Source organism: Ornithodoros turicata, unplaced genomic scaffold, assembly GCF_037126465.1.
Source record: "Ornithodoros turicata isolate Travis unplaced genomic scaffold, ASM3712646v1 Chromosome23, whole genome shotgun sequence".
NCBI classification, from domain to species: Eukaryota; Metazoa; Arthropoda; class Arachnida; order Ixodida; family Argasidae; genus Ornithodoros; species Ornithodoros turicata.
This window is the reverse complement of record NW_026999342.1, coordinates 960,734-980,581: the sequence shown is the minus strand read 5'-3', so window position 1 is coordinate 980,581 and position 19,848 is coordinate 960,734. Positions and strand designations below refer to the sequence as shown.

The following is a 19,848-nucleotide window of genomic DNA, read 5'->3' as shown; positions in this document are numbered from 1 at the left end:
GCTGGTCGCATGCGATTAACTTTAAAGCGGTTGATTGTTTACAGCGTTTGACATGTTTACGGAAAAGCTATATATATATATATGTATAAATATTTTTTTCTGCAAATGCTTCATTGCGGATGTAATCTTACAGGGGTAGGCTCTTCCTAAGGAACTCATACGGGCTTACCTTATCCTGGCATATTCACGTGGGTTTTCTTAGCAAAAAGCTTACAAAGGGCATTTATGCTTTAACATGCCTCAGTTTTTTTTTTTTTTTACTCTTAACATATCTGTTAACAATTCACTACTGTCTTATGCTCTGGAAAAATATGGTGTTTTCTTGACATCTATATGTTATAAAAGCGAGCAGTATTATGTTACACTTGTTATATTCTGAATCTGTTACCGTTTGGATTTCCTCCTTCACACATTAGGACTGGTTATGAATTACGTGACTTCCAATGTTTAACACTTCTTTATTACTTCATGGTGTGGTAGCTTCTTCCATGATTATGCCTCAATTCGAAAAAAGCGTGAACAGCCTACGTACCGAAAATTTAAGCCTCTGTTTACCTCAGCCCCGTTCTGAATATGGATTGCTTTCCATCACCTACTTTTCAGATAAACTGTGGAAGCTCTCTCTTATCGGGCAGGCATAGCTTGCTTGAAGTCTACCCATGAACATGTGATTATGACATCAATACCCCCTCTCGACATGGATTTCACCATGGAGGAATTACTCACGGCGATATCATCTTCGAGTAGAAAGTCATCTCCTGGCCCGGACGGTATCACCTACGCTGCTATTAGGAACCTTGATACTCTGTCCCTTAAGGCTGTGTTAGCCATGTACAAGCATTCGTGGAGAAGCGGACAGGTACATTTGGAGTGGAAAGTAGGTCAGGTGGTGCCACTCTTGAAACCAGGAAAGCACCCGTCTCAGCTGTCTTCATTTCGCCCGGTTACCCTCACCAGTTGTCTGGGCAAAGTAATGGAACGAATGGTCCTACGGAGGCTTGAGTGGTGGCTTGAGAGCCATGGATTCTTTCCCCAGGAGCAGAGCGGCTTTCGCAGTTACCGTAACTCAATGAACTCTGTAGTTGATCTCGTCACAGTTGGTAAACAGCGCAGAAAATTTCCGTCGCCGTTTTTCTTGATGTCAAAAGGGCGTATGACACTGTGAGTCACGTATCCATCTTGCATGATCAGTACCAAGCCTGCCTCTCGCATTCTACACTATGTTGGCTTCAGGACTTTCTCCAACAACGGTCCGTCTTCGCCCGCACATCACAAGGCGACACCGATTTGTTCCCGGTCCCTCAGTGTGTTCCACAAGGAAGCGTCTTGAGCCCGCTCTTATTTAATGTTGTAATGGCGGGCATTAAGGGTTGCATTCGAAGGAAGGTCAACTTGTCCCTTTACGCCGACGACATATGCATCTGGTCCACTAGTACATCTCGCCCTGCCATTCGACAACGCCTCCAGGCTACATTGGACGACATTCACACTTACCTGCTCCGAGCAGGGATGGAAATATCAGCGGAGAAAAGTGCGGCACTCGCCTTCTCCCGCAAATCCATGCAACGATGCCGTCTGCACATTGGAGACAGGCCACTTATGCCACGCGTGGTGCAACTGTTTAGTCCTTGTCTTTGTCTTAGCCATCTCTATCTCTCAGTCTATACAGAGCGCTCGCCGTCGTTAACACCATTACATCTCCCCTTTTTCAAGTCAGTCTAAGAAAACCAGTCAATATTAGACAAAAGATATTTTGTCCCAAAGCTCAAAACCCAAACTCTTCATTGCCTCTTCTTGAAATGTCCTTGCATGATACGGAGCCACAGATTAATCTTCAAGGGGGTACCTCTGAGGGCTTCGACGAACTGGTACTGACTCCGTGGCTGGACCCGACCGTGGTTCGTTCTCGGGAGTGGAAGCAGGTTGCTGCTGCTGACATTACGATGATCTAAGATGCTTCCGAGTACGACGAAGCTCAGCACCGTCGCTCGTCCTTATGATGTAGGACCTTTGTGCCCTGGCGGACCCCACAACTGTTGCTGGTGCCCAAGTCTTGACTTTGCTGTTGACTTGCAAATGCTGTTCGTAAATAGCGTCGCATCGAGCGATCTCTGGTCTGCTGAGGTTACGATCGAGGTCGTGGTCAAGAAAGAATAGGTCAGGATCTGTCTTGATCCCGCAGATCTCAACAAGGCGCTCCTTCGGGAACACTACCCCATGGCGACACTCGAAGATATCGCGCCGCGTCTGGGAAAGGCAAAGTACTTTTCGACACTTGACGCATCGTCTGGCTTTTGGCAAATTCAGCTCGACAAGGACTCCTCATACATCTTTTCTATGAGCACACCGTTTGGGCGATACCGTTTCCTAAGGATGCCGTTTCGGATTTCAACAGCTCCTGAAGTCTTCCAGCGAGCTATGCACAGGGCCCTACAGGATGTCGACGGTGTCGATGTCGTAATGGTCTACATCCTTGTCTGGAGAGGGACCAAGGCTGAGCATGATCAACGCCTTATGAGGCTGCTGGAGCGATGCAGGGATGTAAACCTCAAACTAAACATCAGGAAATGTTGTTTCCTTCAACAGCAAGTACGGTACTTGGTACAAATGATCACGTCAGAAGGACTTGTGGTGGATCCAAGGCGAGTCGAGGATATTCTCGCCGTTACTGAGCCAACAAATGCCAAGAAACTTCGTACCTTCCTGGGCATGATAAACTTCGTGTCAAGATTCATCCCCAACGCATCACAAGTGTCGACACCGCTACGTGAACTGCTCAAAACAGATACAATTTGGGAATGGTCAACCAGACACAAAGACAGCTTCAAAGAGCTACGCCAAGCGTTAACGAAGGCACCGGTTTTAGCGTACTTTCAAGCAGACAAGCCTGTGACGCTCTCAGTCGACGCTAGCCAGGATGGAGTTGGAGCTGTCTTAACACAAGAAGGGCATCATCCCGTTGCGTATTCCTTCCGTTCCCTTACGGAGACTCAAGAAAGATATGCACAAATTGAAAAGGAGATGGTCACCATTGTACACGGCTGTGAGAAGTTCCACGAGTACATCTTCGGACAACCCAGCGTAAAGGTCGAGTCCGACCACAAGCCGTTGGAAGCCATTTTCAAGAAGCCTCTTCACGGATGTCCACTTCGTCTACAAAGAATGAGGCTCCCACTTCAAAAATACCCGTTTAACGTTGTTTACAAACCTGGAAAGGAAATGTTCATTGCAGATGCTTTATCACGCTTTCCGAAGCAGGAATGCCTGAGGGAAGAGGAGCACTTCTATGTAAACGTACTTCAATACCTCGATGTTTCCGACGAAAAAATAGCGGAAATATTGCGAGCGACACAACGTGATAGCACGCTGCAGAAGCTCCGAAAATACGCCGAAACAGCATGGCCTAACAATAAAAACAAAGTTGACAACGAGCTGCGTCAGTACTGGACCTACAAGGAAGAAATTCACGCGCAGGATGGTCTGCTGTTTCGTTCCAACAGGCTAATCATCCCAAAGGGAATGCGGCAAATCACACTAAAGCTGTTGCATGCTTCACACTGTGGAGAAGAAAAGATGAAAGAGAGAGCGCGGGACGTCATGTTCTGGCCCGGGATCACGTCTGAGATTCAACAACTAGCAAGAAACTGCGCTCTATGTGAGAAGCATCGACCACGAAACGAGAGACTTCCTATGATAAGCCATGAACTCCCAAAGTTACCATGGCAGGTTATCGGCGCTGACCTTTTCAGCCAGGGTGGAAGAGAGTTATTCATCCTTGTGGGCTACTACTCTTTCTACTACGAAGTCAAACCACTAAAGCGATCTACAGCGAAAGAGGTGGTAGCCATATGCACAGACGTGTTCACCACGCATGGAATTCCAGTAAGGTTTCTGAGCGATAATGGCCCACCTTTCGGCAGCCATGAATTCCGAGAAGGCATGAGGTTCCTCGGAGTCACGCACATTAATTCTAGCCCTCATTACCCGAGGTCTAACGCCATGGCTGAACGAGCAGCGAGGGAAGCAAAGAAACTACTAAGCAAGTACGCCTATGAGAGCACAGAATTCAAGACTGCTCTGCTCGAGTGGAGAAATACTCCGCGGGACAAGGTGTTAAAATCACCAGTACAACGCTTGATGGGAAGGAGCACCGGACACTTCTTCCGGTGCATTCAGCATGTCTGAAAACCAAGCCTGGTACAGCCAAAGGATGTGGTATCACGGCTTCAGCATCTCCGCCAATGTCAGCAGGTCTACTACAACAGAGGAACTAGACAGCTGCCTCAACTGCTGCCAGATAGTCCAGTGACAGCCAACAACAGCGAAGTCAAGACTTGGGCACCAGCAACAGTTGTGGGGTCCACCGGGGCACCAAGGTCCTACATCATAACGACGAGCGACGGTGCTGAGCTTCGTCGTACTCGGGAGCATCTTAGATCATCTCAATGTCAGCAGCAGCAACCTGCTTCCACTCCCGAGAACGAACCACGGACGGGTCCAGCCACGGAGTCAGTACCAGTTCGTCGAGGAACCAGACAACGTCGAAGCCCTCGGAGATACCCCATTGAAGAGTAATCTGTGGCTCCGTATCATGCAACCACATTTCAAGAAGAGTCAATGAAGAGTTTGGGTTTTGAGCTTTGGGACAAAATATCTTTTGTGTAATTTTGACTGGGTTTTTTTAGACTGACTTGAGAAAGGGGAGATGTAATGGTGTTAACGACGGCGAGCGCTCTGTATAGGCTCGCGAGATGGCCAAGACAAAGACGAGGAACAAACGGTTGCACCACGTGTGACATGGTGGCGTGGGCTTCCTTCGGCTGCGCCTTTAGATTTGTCGCTGTAGAGAAGAGTCTAAACTCGCCTTTCCACAACTTCCAAGCTTTCCAAAGATCGCCGGTAACATCGAGTGGCTTGGGTGGAGGCAGGATACTTGTCATCGTTGCTGCTACCAACGTTGAAGTCATCGGCGTAGTAGTCGTTTCCATTGCGAACTTCTGCCATCTAGGGCTAATCCTTTCGCTTCGAACGCTGGCCACGTCATCGACGTAACACCGCTGCCACCATGCCACACGTGGTGCAACTGTTTATTCCTCGTCTTTGTCCTAGTTATCTCGCGAGCCTATACAGAGCGCTCGCCTCGTTAACACCATTACAACTTACAAATGTTCAGCACCACAAATTCCTCCGCGAAACTCTAACCACTAGCCTCTCTTGGAAACGCCACATCGAATGCATGGAGAAGAAAGTTCAGCGCTTGACCGCTGTCATGCGTCACTTCGCTGGAATGAGGTGGGGACGCGATGAGAAGGACCTGTTGATGCTGCATAACGCCTTGATTCGGGACACAGTCGCCTACAGTCTGCCTGTGCTTCGCGATCTCCCCATCACCTTAGCACAGAGGATCCGCGCTATGCTGGCACGGAGCCTACGGGTGTGCCTCGGTGTCCCCCGCGGGGCCGAGACAAGGCTAGTGGTTGCGGAAGCCCGCGGCATCGCTTTTGAAGTTCTCCGAAACACAGAAACTGTGCGCCTGTATCTCCGCCTGATTGCACACCATCGCCACCACCCGCTCATCCGTAAACTTCGGGCAAGGCGCAGCACGCCGATCCACTGATGTATAATGTTGTAGCGGGCCGTGGACAACGACGAAGATGGCCACGCGCCTGGAGCACCTGCCTCAGTTCCACCGACGCGGCCATGGAGATGGGCCACCGTCATCGCCTCTCCGTGGCATACCATCATCGCCGGTCGGGACTAATGTCGAGGACCAACACCTCCTTTACAATGTCATTCAAATCCCGCGTTCCGAAATTCGTGATCAGTCTCGCCGCTGAAAGCATGGCCCCGTGGACACTTCCGTCGCCAAGCGTCACCGCCTCTGTCCCAGGGATCACGGACACCAAAAGGAGCTACCCGAACTCGTACTACAGCAACTGACTATGGATTTCATCGGCACCGCATATGACGGGTTCTGCACGGTCTTCACGGATGGCTCCTCAACGAAAACTTCGTCATCCTCATCTTTTGTGACATCCTCGATACCGCTCACCCGTGGCTGCCGGTTTTCCCATCGCACCTCTTCGACCTCAGCCGAGATGTACGGAATCCTGCTGTTTTTACAATATGCGGCCACCTGCGACCCACGGCGATGGGTAGTCTGTACGGATTCCTTGTCAGCTCTTCGATGCCTAAAAACCTCAGATCTCGGCGGCTCACTGGCCACACAGTGATAAACATTCTACGCCTACTGAAGTCCATAACTGCCCACGGCCACACCATCGCTTTTCAATGGATTCCGGGTCATTGCGGAATCTCTGGCAACCACGTTGCCGACGCTGCGGCAGCGGCCGCTCACTACCAGGGCAAGTGTGTCCCGATTGTTCTCCCAAGGGGGGACAGACGGTTCCTTCTTCGTGACTGGGCTGCCTCCTCATCCGTCGAACAATGGCGTCGAGGTGTCCCGGTCAGTACCATACTGGGAATTGTGGACCCAACATTCTCGTGTCGCTTACCGACATCTTTACCGTGCGTCATTAAGTCCCTCCTACATCGCTTACGGCTGAATGTTGCCTTTACGCCGTACTACCGTTACCAGATAGGGTGTGCCAGTAGTCCCTTGTGCCCGGAGTGTGGTGTGCCAGCGACCGCGGACCATGCGATCATCGCATGTGCCACTTATAGGGGGGAGCGTCACTTGTTGACAAACGACTTTGCGCGGATTGACAGCCCACCCCTTGACCTCAGTCTCATTTTGGGACCATGGGGCACACGAAAGCAGATGTCCGTCTTGAGACCCTTCACCAAATTCCTACAAACTACCGGCCTGATCGACTCTCTCTAAAACCCTGTCAGCGTCGTCAGCATCATCCTCATCACCATCCTCTCATTTTTCCCCAATAGCAATGGGGTAGCATTCTTCTCAATGAGCGGAAGTCACCCCATATCATCGTCATCATGTATCTCTCTCTCTCTCTCCCTCATGAGTTGAGAGACTCCGTCTTTTTGAATGCGTTTAAAAGAGGTCTGGCATATATAGACAGTTAAAATTGTCGATTCGTATTTGTTGCTTTTTCACCATTTTCTTTTTTCCTCTCCTTTTTTTTTTTTTTGCTCTTTGAAGACACTTTGTAATTTGTAAGGTGCACCCTTTATTATGTTAGAGCCGCTTCACACGCACTGCCTCGCAGCTACTAATGTACTATAATGAATTAACCTTTGTTGTAATAGAATGAACTGAGTTGTCTTGAATACTCCCAGAAAAAGCATATTAAACGTAGTTTTTTGTATAGTCAACCGCATTGTAATCGAGGCCTTCGTTTGACTGGAAGCATGGAAGCAAGGAGAAGGCAACAACACCAATTCCTAATTCCTGTGAGACCTAAGCTTTGGTCCAATATGCCAACACCACTCAGAAGGTTGTCTACTCTTACCAGCGGCAAGGACGCAGACAAGAGGAGCAAAGGGAGACAAATGCACGCTGAACAGAAAACAGGAAAACACCCAAAGCACCACGCCTCCGCAGTACGGTACAGCCAGATCAGAGATAAAACGAAGCATGTGAAAATCCCACCTGAAAACACCTGATGACACACCTCAGGGACAAACACTACGAAATCTATCAAGGAAGTTATCTTTTCCCGTCAGCGATAAGAATGGGACACTGACACAGCAGTCATGGCCATCTTTTATTTATTTATTTCCTTTTCCATTTGAGAGGCTTCCACCAGTTCGCTTTCACACTAAAGGCCTGTTCCTACATATAGCGATTTGTTATATAGCGCTAGAAAATAGTGTGATAATTTCCTCCTGGCAGTGCTCCAAACCGCTAATAATTAGCGCTTGTCGGAGTTGAGCTCCAGTCAACTTTTTCAGCGCTACAGTGAGCACAACATTCGTGTTGGCAAATGAGGAGGTCATTCAGCGATGACGTTGTGGAAGTCGTGGAGTTGCGTTGCTTCCGCATTTCACGGCACGGGGACCGCGTTGGAACCGGCGAGACTGTCATCCAAAACGTCTGGTAATTTTTCGTTCTGTCAGTTGATAAAACTTGTTCGTCCGCAATGCTGTCGAACACCGGAGGCGCCATGACGGGAGAGACCGGAAACAAGCACTGAACTTCCGCTAAATTACAGCACTAGCGCTGCACTGCATGTGTGAACCGTCCGAAAACAGCGGGCGCTGTTTTTGACGCTGTTTTGTAGCGCTATATTGGCGCTCAGCTATATGTCGGAACAGGCCTTTAGAGGCGCCACTCCCAATGATTGTCCCACCATCAAACGACGAAGAGCAACCACACTCCTCACCATGCATGGGCAAGTTAGGTATTGCCACCAGACCTGATAGAATATTCATGTTCTTTAAGCCTCACATTTACACAACATCAGGGGTGCTAGACTCGTCAAAGCAGAACTAAGTTCAAAAGATGACGTCACGCGGGGAGGAGTTTTGAACTTCCGAAGTTCCCCAAGCAGCAAAATGTACTGAAAGTCGGGTGCAATAGGGGTGGACGGGTAGGTGGAAGGCCTTGAACAGACTCCTGAAACTAAGGAACATCGATAAGACGCATACCGTCCACCCCTATTGCATTCGACTTTCAGTACATTGTGCTGCTTGGGTCAAGAAAAATGTCTCCCCTTCCCGGCAACTGAAGTTGGGTCTACGTCAGTGCCGATCAAGATCAGTGTGTGCGCGACCCGGCCGCTGGCTCGAGCGTGATAGAATGAAGAATGAGAAAGCGCACCGCTTCTGTCCGCTCCGGTGAAGAGTGAAATGCAGAGCAATACATCCTTGAAGGACTTAAGGTCAAACCGTAGATTGTCAAATATATTTGGGCCTGCGCGAACATTAAAATATTTCAGCTCTCGAGGCGCACAACTGTGTTCCAAATCGAATGCGGAACTATATGTCAAATTTTGAATCGAATCAATATTTCTTCCAAACTGAACACATACACAAACAGGCCTGATCCTATGGCATCACAAATACCCGCGCTACTCGTAATGGTAAAAAGGAAACGGAAAACTGTTGTACGATTCACGGACATTGCCGGCCGTGCAGTCCTCCGTCAAATTCTGCAAACAAACAAAAAAAAGCAGGTCGAAAAGACGAAGCTTTTCTAGTAACCTCCTCACAATTGCTCCAGATAGCTGCGTCGTTCAACCTTGCTGCCGCTATCAGCAGAAGCATGGAAGAGGGAACTGAAGGGGGGACTCCCCAAGCAGCACAATGTACTGAAAGTCGAGTGCAATAGGGGTGGACGGGTAGGTGGAAGGCCTTGAACAGAATCGTGAAACTAAAGAACATTGATAAGACACATACCGTCCACCCCTATTGCACTCGACTTTCAGTACATTGTGCTGCTTGGGTCATCTTTTCTTTCCACAGTATTCTACATTAAGTGACGGAGTAACTAAGGCCATCGAGCTTTTGCGCAAAGAAAATTCTCCCCAGCTATTTTTATTGCTGAAGGCTAATGTGTTTTGTGTTGAAATTGGTTGAGAAAATGAAATGCCCTTTCTGTTATGAACAAGGAAAAACACAAAGAAAGACGAAAAACAAACGACATTAAAAAGTTGCGCTGACTTGGCACATTTCAGAGATCTATTCAGAATATTTCTCGCGACTGAAAACCGAAAAGTGCGCGCAAGTCACACCAAAAGTTAGTCGATGACAAGCGCCAGTGACACAACGAAGTCGAATTTTAAGCCTCTGTTTCGTGCCACATTACATGACACACCCGCTGTATCGTCATGTGTGCTATGTTGCGAACTTTCTTTCTTTCTTTCTTTCTTATTTTTTTCTCGCTTTTCCTAGCTTTAAAGTAGTAGAAAGACAGCAAAGACAACAAGTGAAAATTGTGAGGAACTGTACTTCGTCTTATACTGATACCTGTTTTGGGACGAAGGAATGTTCCTTGGATGTGTAGACACGTTGGCAATTAAACCTTGAGTGTTTTTTTGTAAAGGGGTCTTCGTTTCGTTCGACTGGTTTGCCTCTTTCTCCACATCTGGTGCCGAAACCCGGGAAGCCCAAAATCTCTACCTTGAACGTGACCGATGACCGAGGACGGAGTTGAGGCAGACATGGATCGACTTAGGACTAAGCGAACTGTTCTTCGAGGTCGAAATACACGGGTCATCAATGAAGCGAAGGCCCTGTTGGACGCCGAAGGTGCATCAACTCAGGAACTTACCGAGTGCCTCGAACGTCTCACGCTTTACAACACGGAATTGAGACAGGTAAATTGCTCTTTGGAGCCAGTCTTTGCTGTCGAAGACCTTGAGCGAGAGCTCACCACCAGCAACGAGTACGATGAGCTGGCCCTGAAGACACTGTCCATGTTAAAGTTTCGTATTCCGCGAGTAACAGAAGTTGCAACTGCTTCTAGGACCTCTTCACCCGTGACCAGTAGAGGTCAGGAAGCCTCACGAGAAAATCGTAGAAGTGGGGCGAAGCTTCCAAAGTTGGAAATACCCAAGTACAACGGAGACTTATGCAGTTGGCAACCGTTTTGGGAACAGTTCAGAGATGCAATACACACCAACCGTTCTCTCACTCAGTCAGAAAAAATTCATTACCTTCGAGCCCTATTGACTGGACCCGCTGCAGCAGCAATTGCAGGGCTACAAGTCACTGAAGCCTGCTACGAGGATGCTTTGAGCCTGTTGAAGAACCGTTTTGGCGATAAAGGGAGAATCGAAAAGGAGTATTTGTCGCGGCTGCGACATCTCCCTACCGTAATTTATTCAAATGATGTATCATCGATGAGGAAGCTGTACGACTATTTGCAGGCAAACATTCGTGGCCTCACCTCGTTAGGTACTCCTGTCTCCTCCTACGCCACCATGATGAGCGATATCGTTTTAAGGTCGTTCCCTTCGGACGTTGCAGTGGATTTCCACCGTAGGAGAGCAACTCGAACAGATCCGAACAAGCAAGAGACAGCAGAAGAGGAGCTCAACACTATAATCGAATTCTTGAAAGTCGAGGTTGAGAGTCGAGAGAGGAGCAATCCTAGTGGCAAGACTGAAGGTCGTTCTCGTCCGCCAGTTCTTCAAGGACGTAACAGCAAGATACCGTCAGCGAACGTCCTTCAGACCTCCGCTCACCAGAACGCATGTTTCTTCTGTGGATCTGTCTCACCCATCTACACACTGTGACTCGGCCATGAGTCTGGAACGGAAGAAGGAAAAGTTGAAGGTGGCGAGAAGATGTTTCCGCTGCACTTTTGCTGGCCACGTATCGAGAGAATGCTGCAGGAAGGTTAGGTGCACACGTTGTCAAGGGCGTCATGTAACGACTATGTGCGACCCTAGCTGGAAGCCTTCTAAAACGCATGGAGCAATTTATGAAGCCACTTCTGCAGTCTGTTCCTCGCCAGCTGAATGTAATTCTTCTGACACGACATATCTTCAGACCTTTCGAGCCTGGGCAGTGTCCAGCAACGATTGCCTTTACGTCCAGGGACTCTTCGATAGTGGGAGCCAAAGGGCGTTTATTCGTGAAGACGTCGCAGAAACACTGAAGCTCCCGGTGACAGGAGAGATCGAGATAAGCATCAACGCTTTTGTGAGTACGTCTTCAAAACCAGTGAGGCTAAAACTGGTGCAATTTAAGCTTCGTAGTCAGTTCTACAATGAGGGCATTGCTCTGGACGCCATAGTGGTACCTGTGATCTGCAAAGAGATTTTCGTGGCACCTATGCCAGAAGAACATTTGACACATCTCGAAGTCGACGACATAGACGTAGCCGATGCCGTTATTTATCCAGGAGTTCCGGAAGTGTCGGGTATCAGTGTTTTAGTGGGTGCGGACCAAATATGGCAGCTTCTTACCGGAGAAATCAAGAGGTCCAGAGCCAATTGCAACCTCGTCGCAATGAACTCGAAGCTCGGGTGGACGTTCTTGGGCCCCAGCGGGTTACGTGGTTTTGTCGCGAGACAATCAAAAGGTATGGTCTACGTGCTCCATTCCAACGTCGGGCAAGAATGCTTTCCTTCAGCTGCCGACTGGAAAAGGTTTTGGGAGCTTGAAAGCATTGGTATTGTTGACGACCTCGAGCCTCCGCATAATAACTCTGTCTTGAAGGTTTTCAAAGGATCTCTTGCAAGGAACGAGGAACGCTATGAAGTGCGACTTCCCTGGAAGACAACTAAAACTCCTTTGGACCCGAATTTCGAAGTAGCGAAGACTCGTGTGAAAAGGCTGGTCTGTCGACTAAGTGAAAACGAAGAGCTACATCAGAAGTACGACAGAGCAATACGTAGCTATATACATGATGGACACGCTGAACAAGTCCCCATGAGGAGTGCAGAGTGCCCAGCGATGACGTCTGAACGCATTTATTACATGCCGCATCGCGAAGTTCGCAAGGAGGAATCGTCGTCGACCAAAATTCGGATCGTTTTCGACGCATCGTCTCACGCCCGCGCTTGCACTCACTGAACGACCACTTAGAAAAGGGTCCTAAGCTGCACCCAGATCTTCTACACGTTCTCGTACGCTTCCGGATGAAGTCCATAGGAATGACCAGAGATATCCAGAAAGCTTATCTACAGATAGGAGTTAAAGAAGAGGATAGAGACTCACTCCGTTTCCTATGGTTCGACGAAATTTCACCGCAGTCAGCTACCACAGGAAATACTGTAGAGTTGCGCATGACCAGAGTGCCGTTTGATACCACCGCGAGTGCGTTCCTGCTTTCTGCCACTCTCAGTCATCATTTGGCCAATACAGGGCAGCGTTTCAAACGGACGGCAGAAATTATGATGAAGTCCTTTTACGTGGATGATCTTGTTTTCGGAGCCGATTCTGCTGTGGACGCTTTACAGCTATACAACGAAGCAAGAATTATTTTGAGCAGTGCGAAAATGGAGTTGAGGAAATGGTCGTCAAATTCTCCAGGGCTACGAGAAAAGTTCCAACAAGACGGGGTAAGCCCCCCCTACACCGCCATTCAATTCCAAAATAAAGGTCCTCGGAATAGTGTGGAATACACAGGACGATTGTCTAGGAGTCGACATCCAGGGCATCCTTAGTTCTGTTTCAAAAAACGGCCAAAAAAAGAGAGCGGTGCTACAAGCTCTTGCAAGGATTTTTGACCCTCTGGGACTGCTGAATCCATTCACCATAGGAGCGAAGACACTATTTCAGGATCTGTGGAAACATGAAGTGGATTTTGACGAGAAGATACCAGAAGGCTTCATCGACGTCTGGGAGAGCTGGTGTCAACAGATTTCGAGCATATCGGATGTGGAGGTACCTCGTTGCATTTCCACCCCAGGAGGAAGTTACTGTCAAGTTCAAATGTTCTGCGACGCGAGCAAACGTGCTTACGGTTGTGCAGCCTACTTACGCTGGGTGAATGACAAAGGTGATTCTACAGCTAGAATCATTTGCTCTAAGGCACGGGTCTCACCCTTGAAGGAGTTAACATTACCCCGGCTGGAACTCATGGCGGCTGTGATTGGAATGAGAATGCTGACCTACCTCCAGAGGGTATTCGCTTTCCACTTTGAGTATCGCATGTGGAGTGATTCATCGATCGTTCTAACCTGGATTAAGCGTTCCAGTAGGGACTGGAAGACTTTTGTTGCAAATCGGGTGCAAGAAATTCAGTCCAGCAGCGACACCCGTTTGTGGAGGCATTGTCCCAGTGCTGACAATCCCGCAGACTTATTAACACGCGGGATATCCGTAAAGAAGCTGGCGTCATCCGATCTATGGTGGAGAGGCCCGCCATGGCTCTCTGAGGATACGACATGCTGGCCTGACTTACTTGGAGAATCAGAGGACGAAGCCGCTCTCAAGGAAAGAATGCCATGCACTGCTAACGTATTCGTTGTCAACTCGGTGTCGCCTATCCTTGACCTTGAACGCTTCAGTAAGTCATCTAAAGTACTTCGGATCACTGCATGGGTCCAGCGTTTCATAAATAATTATCTCGGACGTAACGGGGTATCAACGACTGCACTTACGGCGGAGGAGATACACCATGCAGAGTTGTTCTGGTTCAAAGTAATACAAAATTCTGCGTTCGAGGAAGAAATCTCAATTCTTCAACGTAAAGAAGATATTCCACCTTCCTCTCGAATACAGCAGTTGCATCCATACCTCGATGACGAGTCTGTGCTACGCCTTCAAGGACGCCTGCAAGAATCCGATCTAGCACAAGATGGGAACCACCCGATCCTTTTGCCACATAACCATCGCTTCGCAGATTTACTGGCAATGGAAACCCACCTTCGTCTCCTACACAGCGGAGTAAACGCCATGCTTGTGGAACTGCGAGAGCATTACTGGATACTACGAGCACGATCGTTGATCAAGGGGATCGTTCATCGATGTGGACGTTGTCAAAGACTTCGTTTAAAGCCCGCGCCGGTTGCTCCACTTCCTAAAGACCGTGTCTGTAAAACAAGTTCATTTGGCATCGTCGGTGTTGATTTTGCCGGGCCACTGTACGCAAAAGAAAAGGCTGAAAATGTGAAGGTGTATATAGCACTTTTCACATGCGCGATAACTAGGGCAGTGCACCTGGAACTGGTTAAAAATATCTCCACTTCGTCCTTTTTACTTGCATTGCGCCGTTTCATCGCCCGCAGGGGGATTCCCGAAGTGATATATTCGGACAATGCTGCGAGCTTCAAGCGAGCATCCAAAGAACTGCAAGGTTTCTCGTAAGTGGCCGCTCAACCACAAGTACAAGACTACGCAGCCTCCTACCGCATCCGCTGGAAATTCATTATCGAGCGAGCAGCTTGGTGGGGAGGCTGGTGGGAACGAATGATAGGAGGCGTCAAAGCAGTATTGCGCAGAACTTTAGGGCGAGCCTCACTTACCTCGCTAAGAACTAGCTACACTTTTGACAGAAGCTGAAGCAGTGATTAATTCGCGACCAATTACCTATGCGGATGCGGACGACAATGACAATGTGCTAACCCCTGCCCATTTTTTGGTTGGAAAGCGGCTGACCTGTTTGCCTTACTCTTCAGCACCGACGGCCTCTGTTGCTACCTACAGTGGGTCCGACTACCGACGCAGAAGAAAGTATCACCAGCATCTGAACAACATTTTTTTTTAAGAAGTGGACCGATGCTTATCTTTCTGACTTACGTGCTGCATACAAGTTCCCACAGAAGAAGGGGAATACAGTAAAGGAGGGAGACGTAGTGGTGGTGCACGACGAGCGACGCCCCAAGTACTTTTGGAAGTTGGGAACCGGTAAGGCAATTTTCCCTGGTCGTGATGGGAACATTCGTGCTTGTACTGTTAAATTGGCCGATGGATCAGAGTTGCGACGACCCGTGCAGCTTTATACCCCCTGGAAATGAGCTAAGCTCATCGGGGGGGAGTGTGTTGCGAACTTTCTCTTTCTTCCTTTCTTTCTTTCTTATTTTTTTTCTCGCTTTTCCTAGCTTTAAAGTAGTAGAAAGCCCGCAAAGACAACGAAGTGAAAATTGTGAGGAACTGTACTTCGTCTTCTACTGATACCTGTTTTGGGACGAAGGAATGTTCCTTGGATGTGTAGACACGTTGGCAATTAAACCTTGAGTGTTTTTTTTTTGTAAAGGGGTTTTCGTTTCGTTCGACTGGTTTGCCTCTTTCTCCACATGCTATACGTGTATTTGGGATCAGTGAACACAACAACACTTCGGTTGAAAACTATTTGTTTCCTATTTCCTTTCTCTATGTATCTGCTGGCTTCTTTTTCAGAATGACCCAGTGTAAATTTGAGCACATATAAACAGACTAGTGCCCGCACTGCGACGACACAACCACTTCATCGTAAATGGGACGGAAAAGTCGCGTGTCCGAAAAACCCTGGGTCCATGCACTTGCAAGCGCTCATTTCGAGGTGCTGCTCCGCTGCATAGAAGAACACCGACGCTTTCCAACGCCCTGCACATGCAGTGTTCATGTCTCTGTTGTGTGCATTTTATATTTAGGATGCATCTGTACCAGCGGCATGGCCGAGTGGGCTAAGGCGTCCGCTCGTTGGTGGTAACCAAGGTCGTGCTGAAGACTGGGAGGTGGTGGGTTCGAATCCTACCGCCGGCTGTGCTGTCTGAGGTTTTCCCTGGGTTTTCCGAAGACTTTCCAGACGAATGTCGGCACAGTTCCCCCTGAAGTCGGCCCAGGACGCATACTAACCCCCCTGTCCCCCACTCCTTCCTGCTATCCTCTCTCCGTCTGTCCACATCTGTACGTCGCTCATAGCCACAGTTGCTTCGCGGCGCTAACACCCAATCAAAAAAAAAAATAAGGATGCATCTGTTAATCAGAAGGAAAGCTGTTGTCCTCCTCCGCGTCTCAATGAAAAATCACATTTTTGTGCAACAAGGAAACCACGTTAAAACAAGGACATCACGGAACCTGCGGCCAAGGGAAGTACAATGTCATACGTGAAGAACACAACAATCTTGTGCGCAGAGATATCATTATCCATGACAAGAAGCGCATCTTGCGTGGATCCTACAATCTCAGAACAGAACTTCACCGCATAGCACGTCATCCATAAACCATAGAGACGAATTATAGGATTACCCCTTCTGATTCAAAGAGCAAGGGAGCGTATAGCAATTTGGATATGCGATAATTGCTATAAAAATGCCAGTGTCCCCTCTCTCTTCAAATCGGAAGCGATAAGCATATCGTTCGTGTCTGTAGTCGGCGCACAACATGCTATGCAGTGAAACTCTGCGCAGATGGTCACACAGCGAACGAACAGCGTGCTTCGACAGTCGGTAAAACTGGCAAAAACCATCGTTTCAAACGATACTCATGATAAGTGTGGACTCAGAGGCGCAGTAGTAACCCAAGCAGCACAATCTACTGAAAGTCGAGTGCAATAGGGGTGGACGGGTAGGTGGAACGCCTTGAACATACTCGTGAAACTAAAGAACATTGATAAGACACATACCGTCCACCCTTATTGCACTCGACTTTCAGTACATTGTGCTGCCTGGGAAGGCACGGCAATAAAAGCGGCCGCAATCTTTCAAACAAACTTCGAAGTTCGCCACTATCTTTCCTCGAACTTTTCTCGGTAGAAAAAAATGTTGCGCAACGTCATTTTGACGTCACGGAACTTCTGCCAAAAGCTACATTTTCCCTTTCCTTGTACTTTGGTTTGATTGACAACACGGGCCGTCACGTGGGCCAGAGAAATTGTCCAACGGCTGTCTTTCCTCATATCTCCCGAATTGTTTACATTGGTGAAATCTGCCCCATCCTCCCGGACACCATCCTCCCGGGCAGCCAAAACGTCATTTTGACGTCATGAAAATATTTCAAAGTGCGCGCGTCTCAGTAGCCTTGACCTGAGGTTTTATTGACAGTCAGGAGCGCTCACGTGGGCCACGGAAAGAATCCAATGGTTGCCCTCCCTCCCATTTCTTGAACTTTCTTCGTGTTTCAAGATACGACTAGTCTAGCACCCCAGGTGGCATTTTCAGGTGCCTCGTTTTATCTCTGACGTGGCAATGTTGCACTGTGCGGGCGTGGCGCTTTGGGCGCTTTTCTGTTTTCTGCGCATTAAACTTATTGCTAGTCCAGCGTGCGTTTGTCTCCCTCTACTGATAATGTCTGCGTCCCCACCGCTGGTTACCTTACACTTAGATATGCATTAACCGGTCCAATTGTTTACTCTTCTACGACATGTCTATTCTTCTTGGAGGCGTTGGCCCTGGCGACAACATAAGCAAACATATGTGTCGTAAAGAGAAGGCATGATCTCATTGAACTCTACCCGCTCTTCCAATGAGATTCAATGAGAAAACAGGCGGCCAATTCGTTCAGTGTGTACGAGCCGAGTATTTTTCATTGGAGGAACTGGGAGCTAATGAGAACCAATGAGACACGGTCATTCCCAACTAAAGTAATGAGATGCAACATAGCGTGGAAAGACCGCTGTACGTCCATGCAGAAAATGAGGAACCAATTTAATGAATTGGTGCAATTGGATAAAGTGAGATTCCAGAATACGCAGTGTACAGAGAATTATTATAACAAAACTGATATGGTAGCGTAGTGGCAATATATAAAACGAAGATCTATTCCAAACAGGCATCAAGTAACACGCAAAAAATCTACTAGCTGTATATCAGATTGCCTGCCAAATGGTAACCTTCTAATTCCTCACTCAAGTCAGATTTTCACTGACTAGTTCAAGAAATTCCCCGATAAGAACGGAAGTGAGATTGGTGCCTGCTCCCTGTAGAACACTCATAAAATAATCTATTGAATTCAAACAAAGAAAATACAAATTGAACACGTATTCCCTGCTGGGAGCACGCGAATGTCGCCAGCGAGAGCGATCTCTTAGCGAGGACATGCTTTCTCGTCTTGCAAAACAGTTTGCCTGATTTCAAGTGCTTGTGAATAATTTCTCAAATGTACATGTGTCATGGTGACTTCGTATTGCCCCTCTCACTCTAAGCTATTGTTTTTGCAGTCCGAGCAACGTTGCACCAAATGGAAACGTTTCCGCCAGCGGATTAAGGAGTGTGCTATTAACCATCGATGCGTGATGACGTTGGCTGCACATCTCAAGCAATTCGCGCTTCGTCTTCAGGATTTTTGCAGGTCAGGTTTTTTTATGTCAGGCATTCGCGTTCTTTTTTACGCTTTTACCCCTACTCGCAAGCATTATGAGCGCTGATGAGAGGATAGCAACACCAAATGCACCTCAGACTGTTACCAACCGCGCTTTGGGCAAACGGTATGTTATGTATTTTGATACCTACGTCATACTCTCACGCTGTTGTAGCAGTGTCTTTTGAGACGGCATTTCTTCCAGATTAAGCTCACACGAGGCTGCAGGCAAGGAAGTCTAAGGCTGGAATCACACTGGTTATACACGTGCTCCAAACATGTATGACAACATGTCTTCAAACATGTATGGAGCATGTATAATGCTCGGTCACACTGGTTATACAATTCTTGTTTGACAACATCGTTTGGTCCAAACGCGTGTATGATTATACATAGTCTCGAACATATGTTGTTCCAACATCGGTCACACTGGTTATATAACTTGACTGGAGGAACAGTGGGAGTGGCTTAAACCGTGATGTATGGCACACGTCAGTGTCACAGTAACCAACCGAGGAGTTTATATAGCTTCCATTCGCGGACATCGCTATTCAAAATGTACGAAGACGACGAAGACGAGGCTGCACTTCCTGATTTTCGATTGTTTCATGCTCCATGTGCGCAGGCAGAGAGGTCGCCATTTTGAACGTACGTGCAACACAATGTCGCGAACACTGACTTCCAACTTACTCGTGTAAAATAGCTCACGCGCATCACGATGTTGTTGACACTGACTCGTGCGAACGAAAACTGTCGTGGCGAATACGCCCGTTTATCCAACTTGTCCATCACCGTTTTTCGGCAGTGCCCAAATACATCGTCGTGTATTTGACAACATGTTGTCAAACATAGTCAGAGCGCTTGCTTGTATGACGGCACGGTCACACTGGTTATACACACGTGTTTTAAAACATATTTTGCCGGTGTATAAGCAGTGTGACCAACATTGTATGATCATACATGTTTAAGGGATGTTTGTTATACACGTTCGTTATACATGTATGACGGGATGTTCGTGTATAATGTATAATGTATAACCAGTGTGACTCCGGCCTAAGTCAGTGTTCGCGACATTGTGTTGCACGTACGTTCAAAATGGCGACCTCTTTGCCTGCGCACATGGAGCATGAAACAATCGAAAATCAGCCAGTGCAGCCCCGTCTTCGTCTTCTTCGTACATTTTGAATTGCGATGTCCGCGAATGGAAGTTATATAAACTCCTGGGTTGGTTATTGTGACACTGACGTGTGT

At 48.0% G+C, this 19,848-nt stretch overlaps 4 protein-coding genes across 4 annotated transcripts in view; 3 read left to right on the top strand and 1 right to left on the bottom strand.

The window, feature by feature from the left end:
* LOC135373276 (protein O-mannosyl-transferase Tmtc3-like) overlaps positions 1-19,848 on the bottom strand; it is a 479,430-nt gene that overhangs the window by 434,996 nt on the left and 24,586 nt on the right. The window lies entirely within an intron of this gene.
* LOC135373311 (uncharacterized) lies at positions 10,059-11,162 on the top strand. The gene has a single exon (XM_064606535.1). The coding sequence runs from the start codon at positions 10,059-10,061 to the stop codon at positions 11,160-11,162; it is 1,104 nt and encodes a 367-aa protein (XP_064462605.1).
* LOC135373310 (uncharacterized) lies at positions 11,305-12,447 on the top strand. The gene has a single exon (XM_064606534.1). The coding sequence runs from the start codon at positions 11,305-11,307 to the stop codon at positions 12,445-12,447; it is 1,143 nt and encodes a 380-aa protein (XP_064462604.1).
* LOC135373309 (uncharacterized) lies at positions 12,873-14,685 on the top strand. Its single transcript, XM_064606533.1, has 2 exons — positions 12,873-12,935; positions 13,003-14,685. Exons 1-2 carry the CDS (start codon positions 12,873-12,875, stop codon positions 14,683-14,685), a joined length of 1,746 nt encoding a protein of 581 aa, XP_064462603.1.

Coding starts and splice junctions, on each gene's coding strand:
- LOC135373311 (XM_064606535.1), top strand. CDS start 10,059: ATGACCGAGGACGGAGTTGAGGCAGACATGGATCGACTTAGGACTAAG.
- LOC135373310 (XM_064606534.1), top strand. CDS start 11,305: ATGTGCGACCCTAGCTGGAAGCCTTCTAAAACGCATGGAGCAATTTAT.
- LOC135373309 (XM_064606533.1), top strand. CDS start 12,873: ATGGAGTTGAGGAAATGGTCGTCAAATTCTCCAGGGCTACGAGAAAAG. Junction 12,936..13,002: donor AAAAGTTCCAACAAGACGGG/GTAAGCCCCCCC, acceptor TGGAATACACAG/GACGATTGTCTAGGAGTCGA.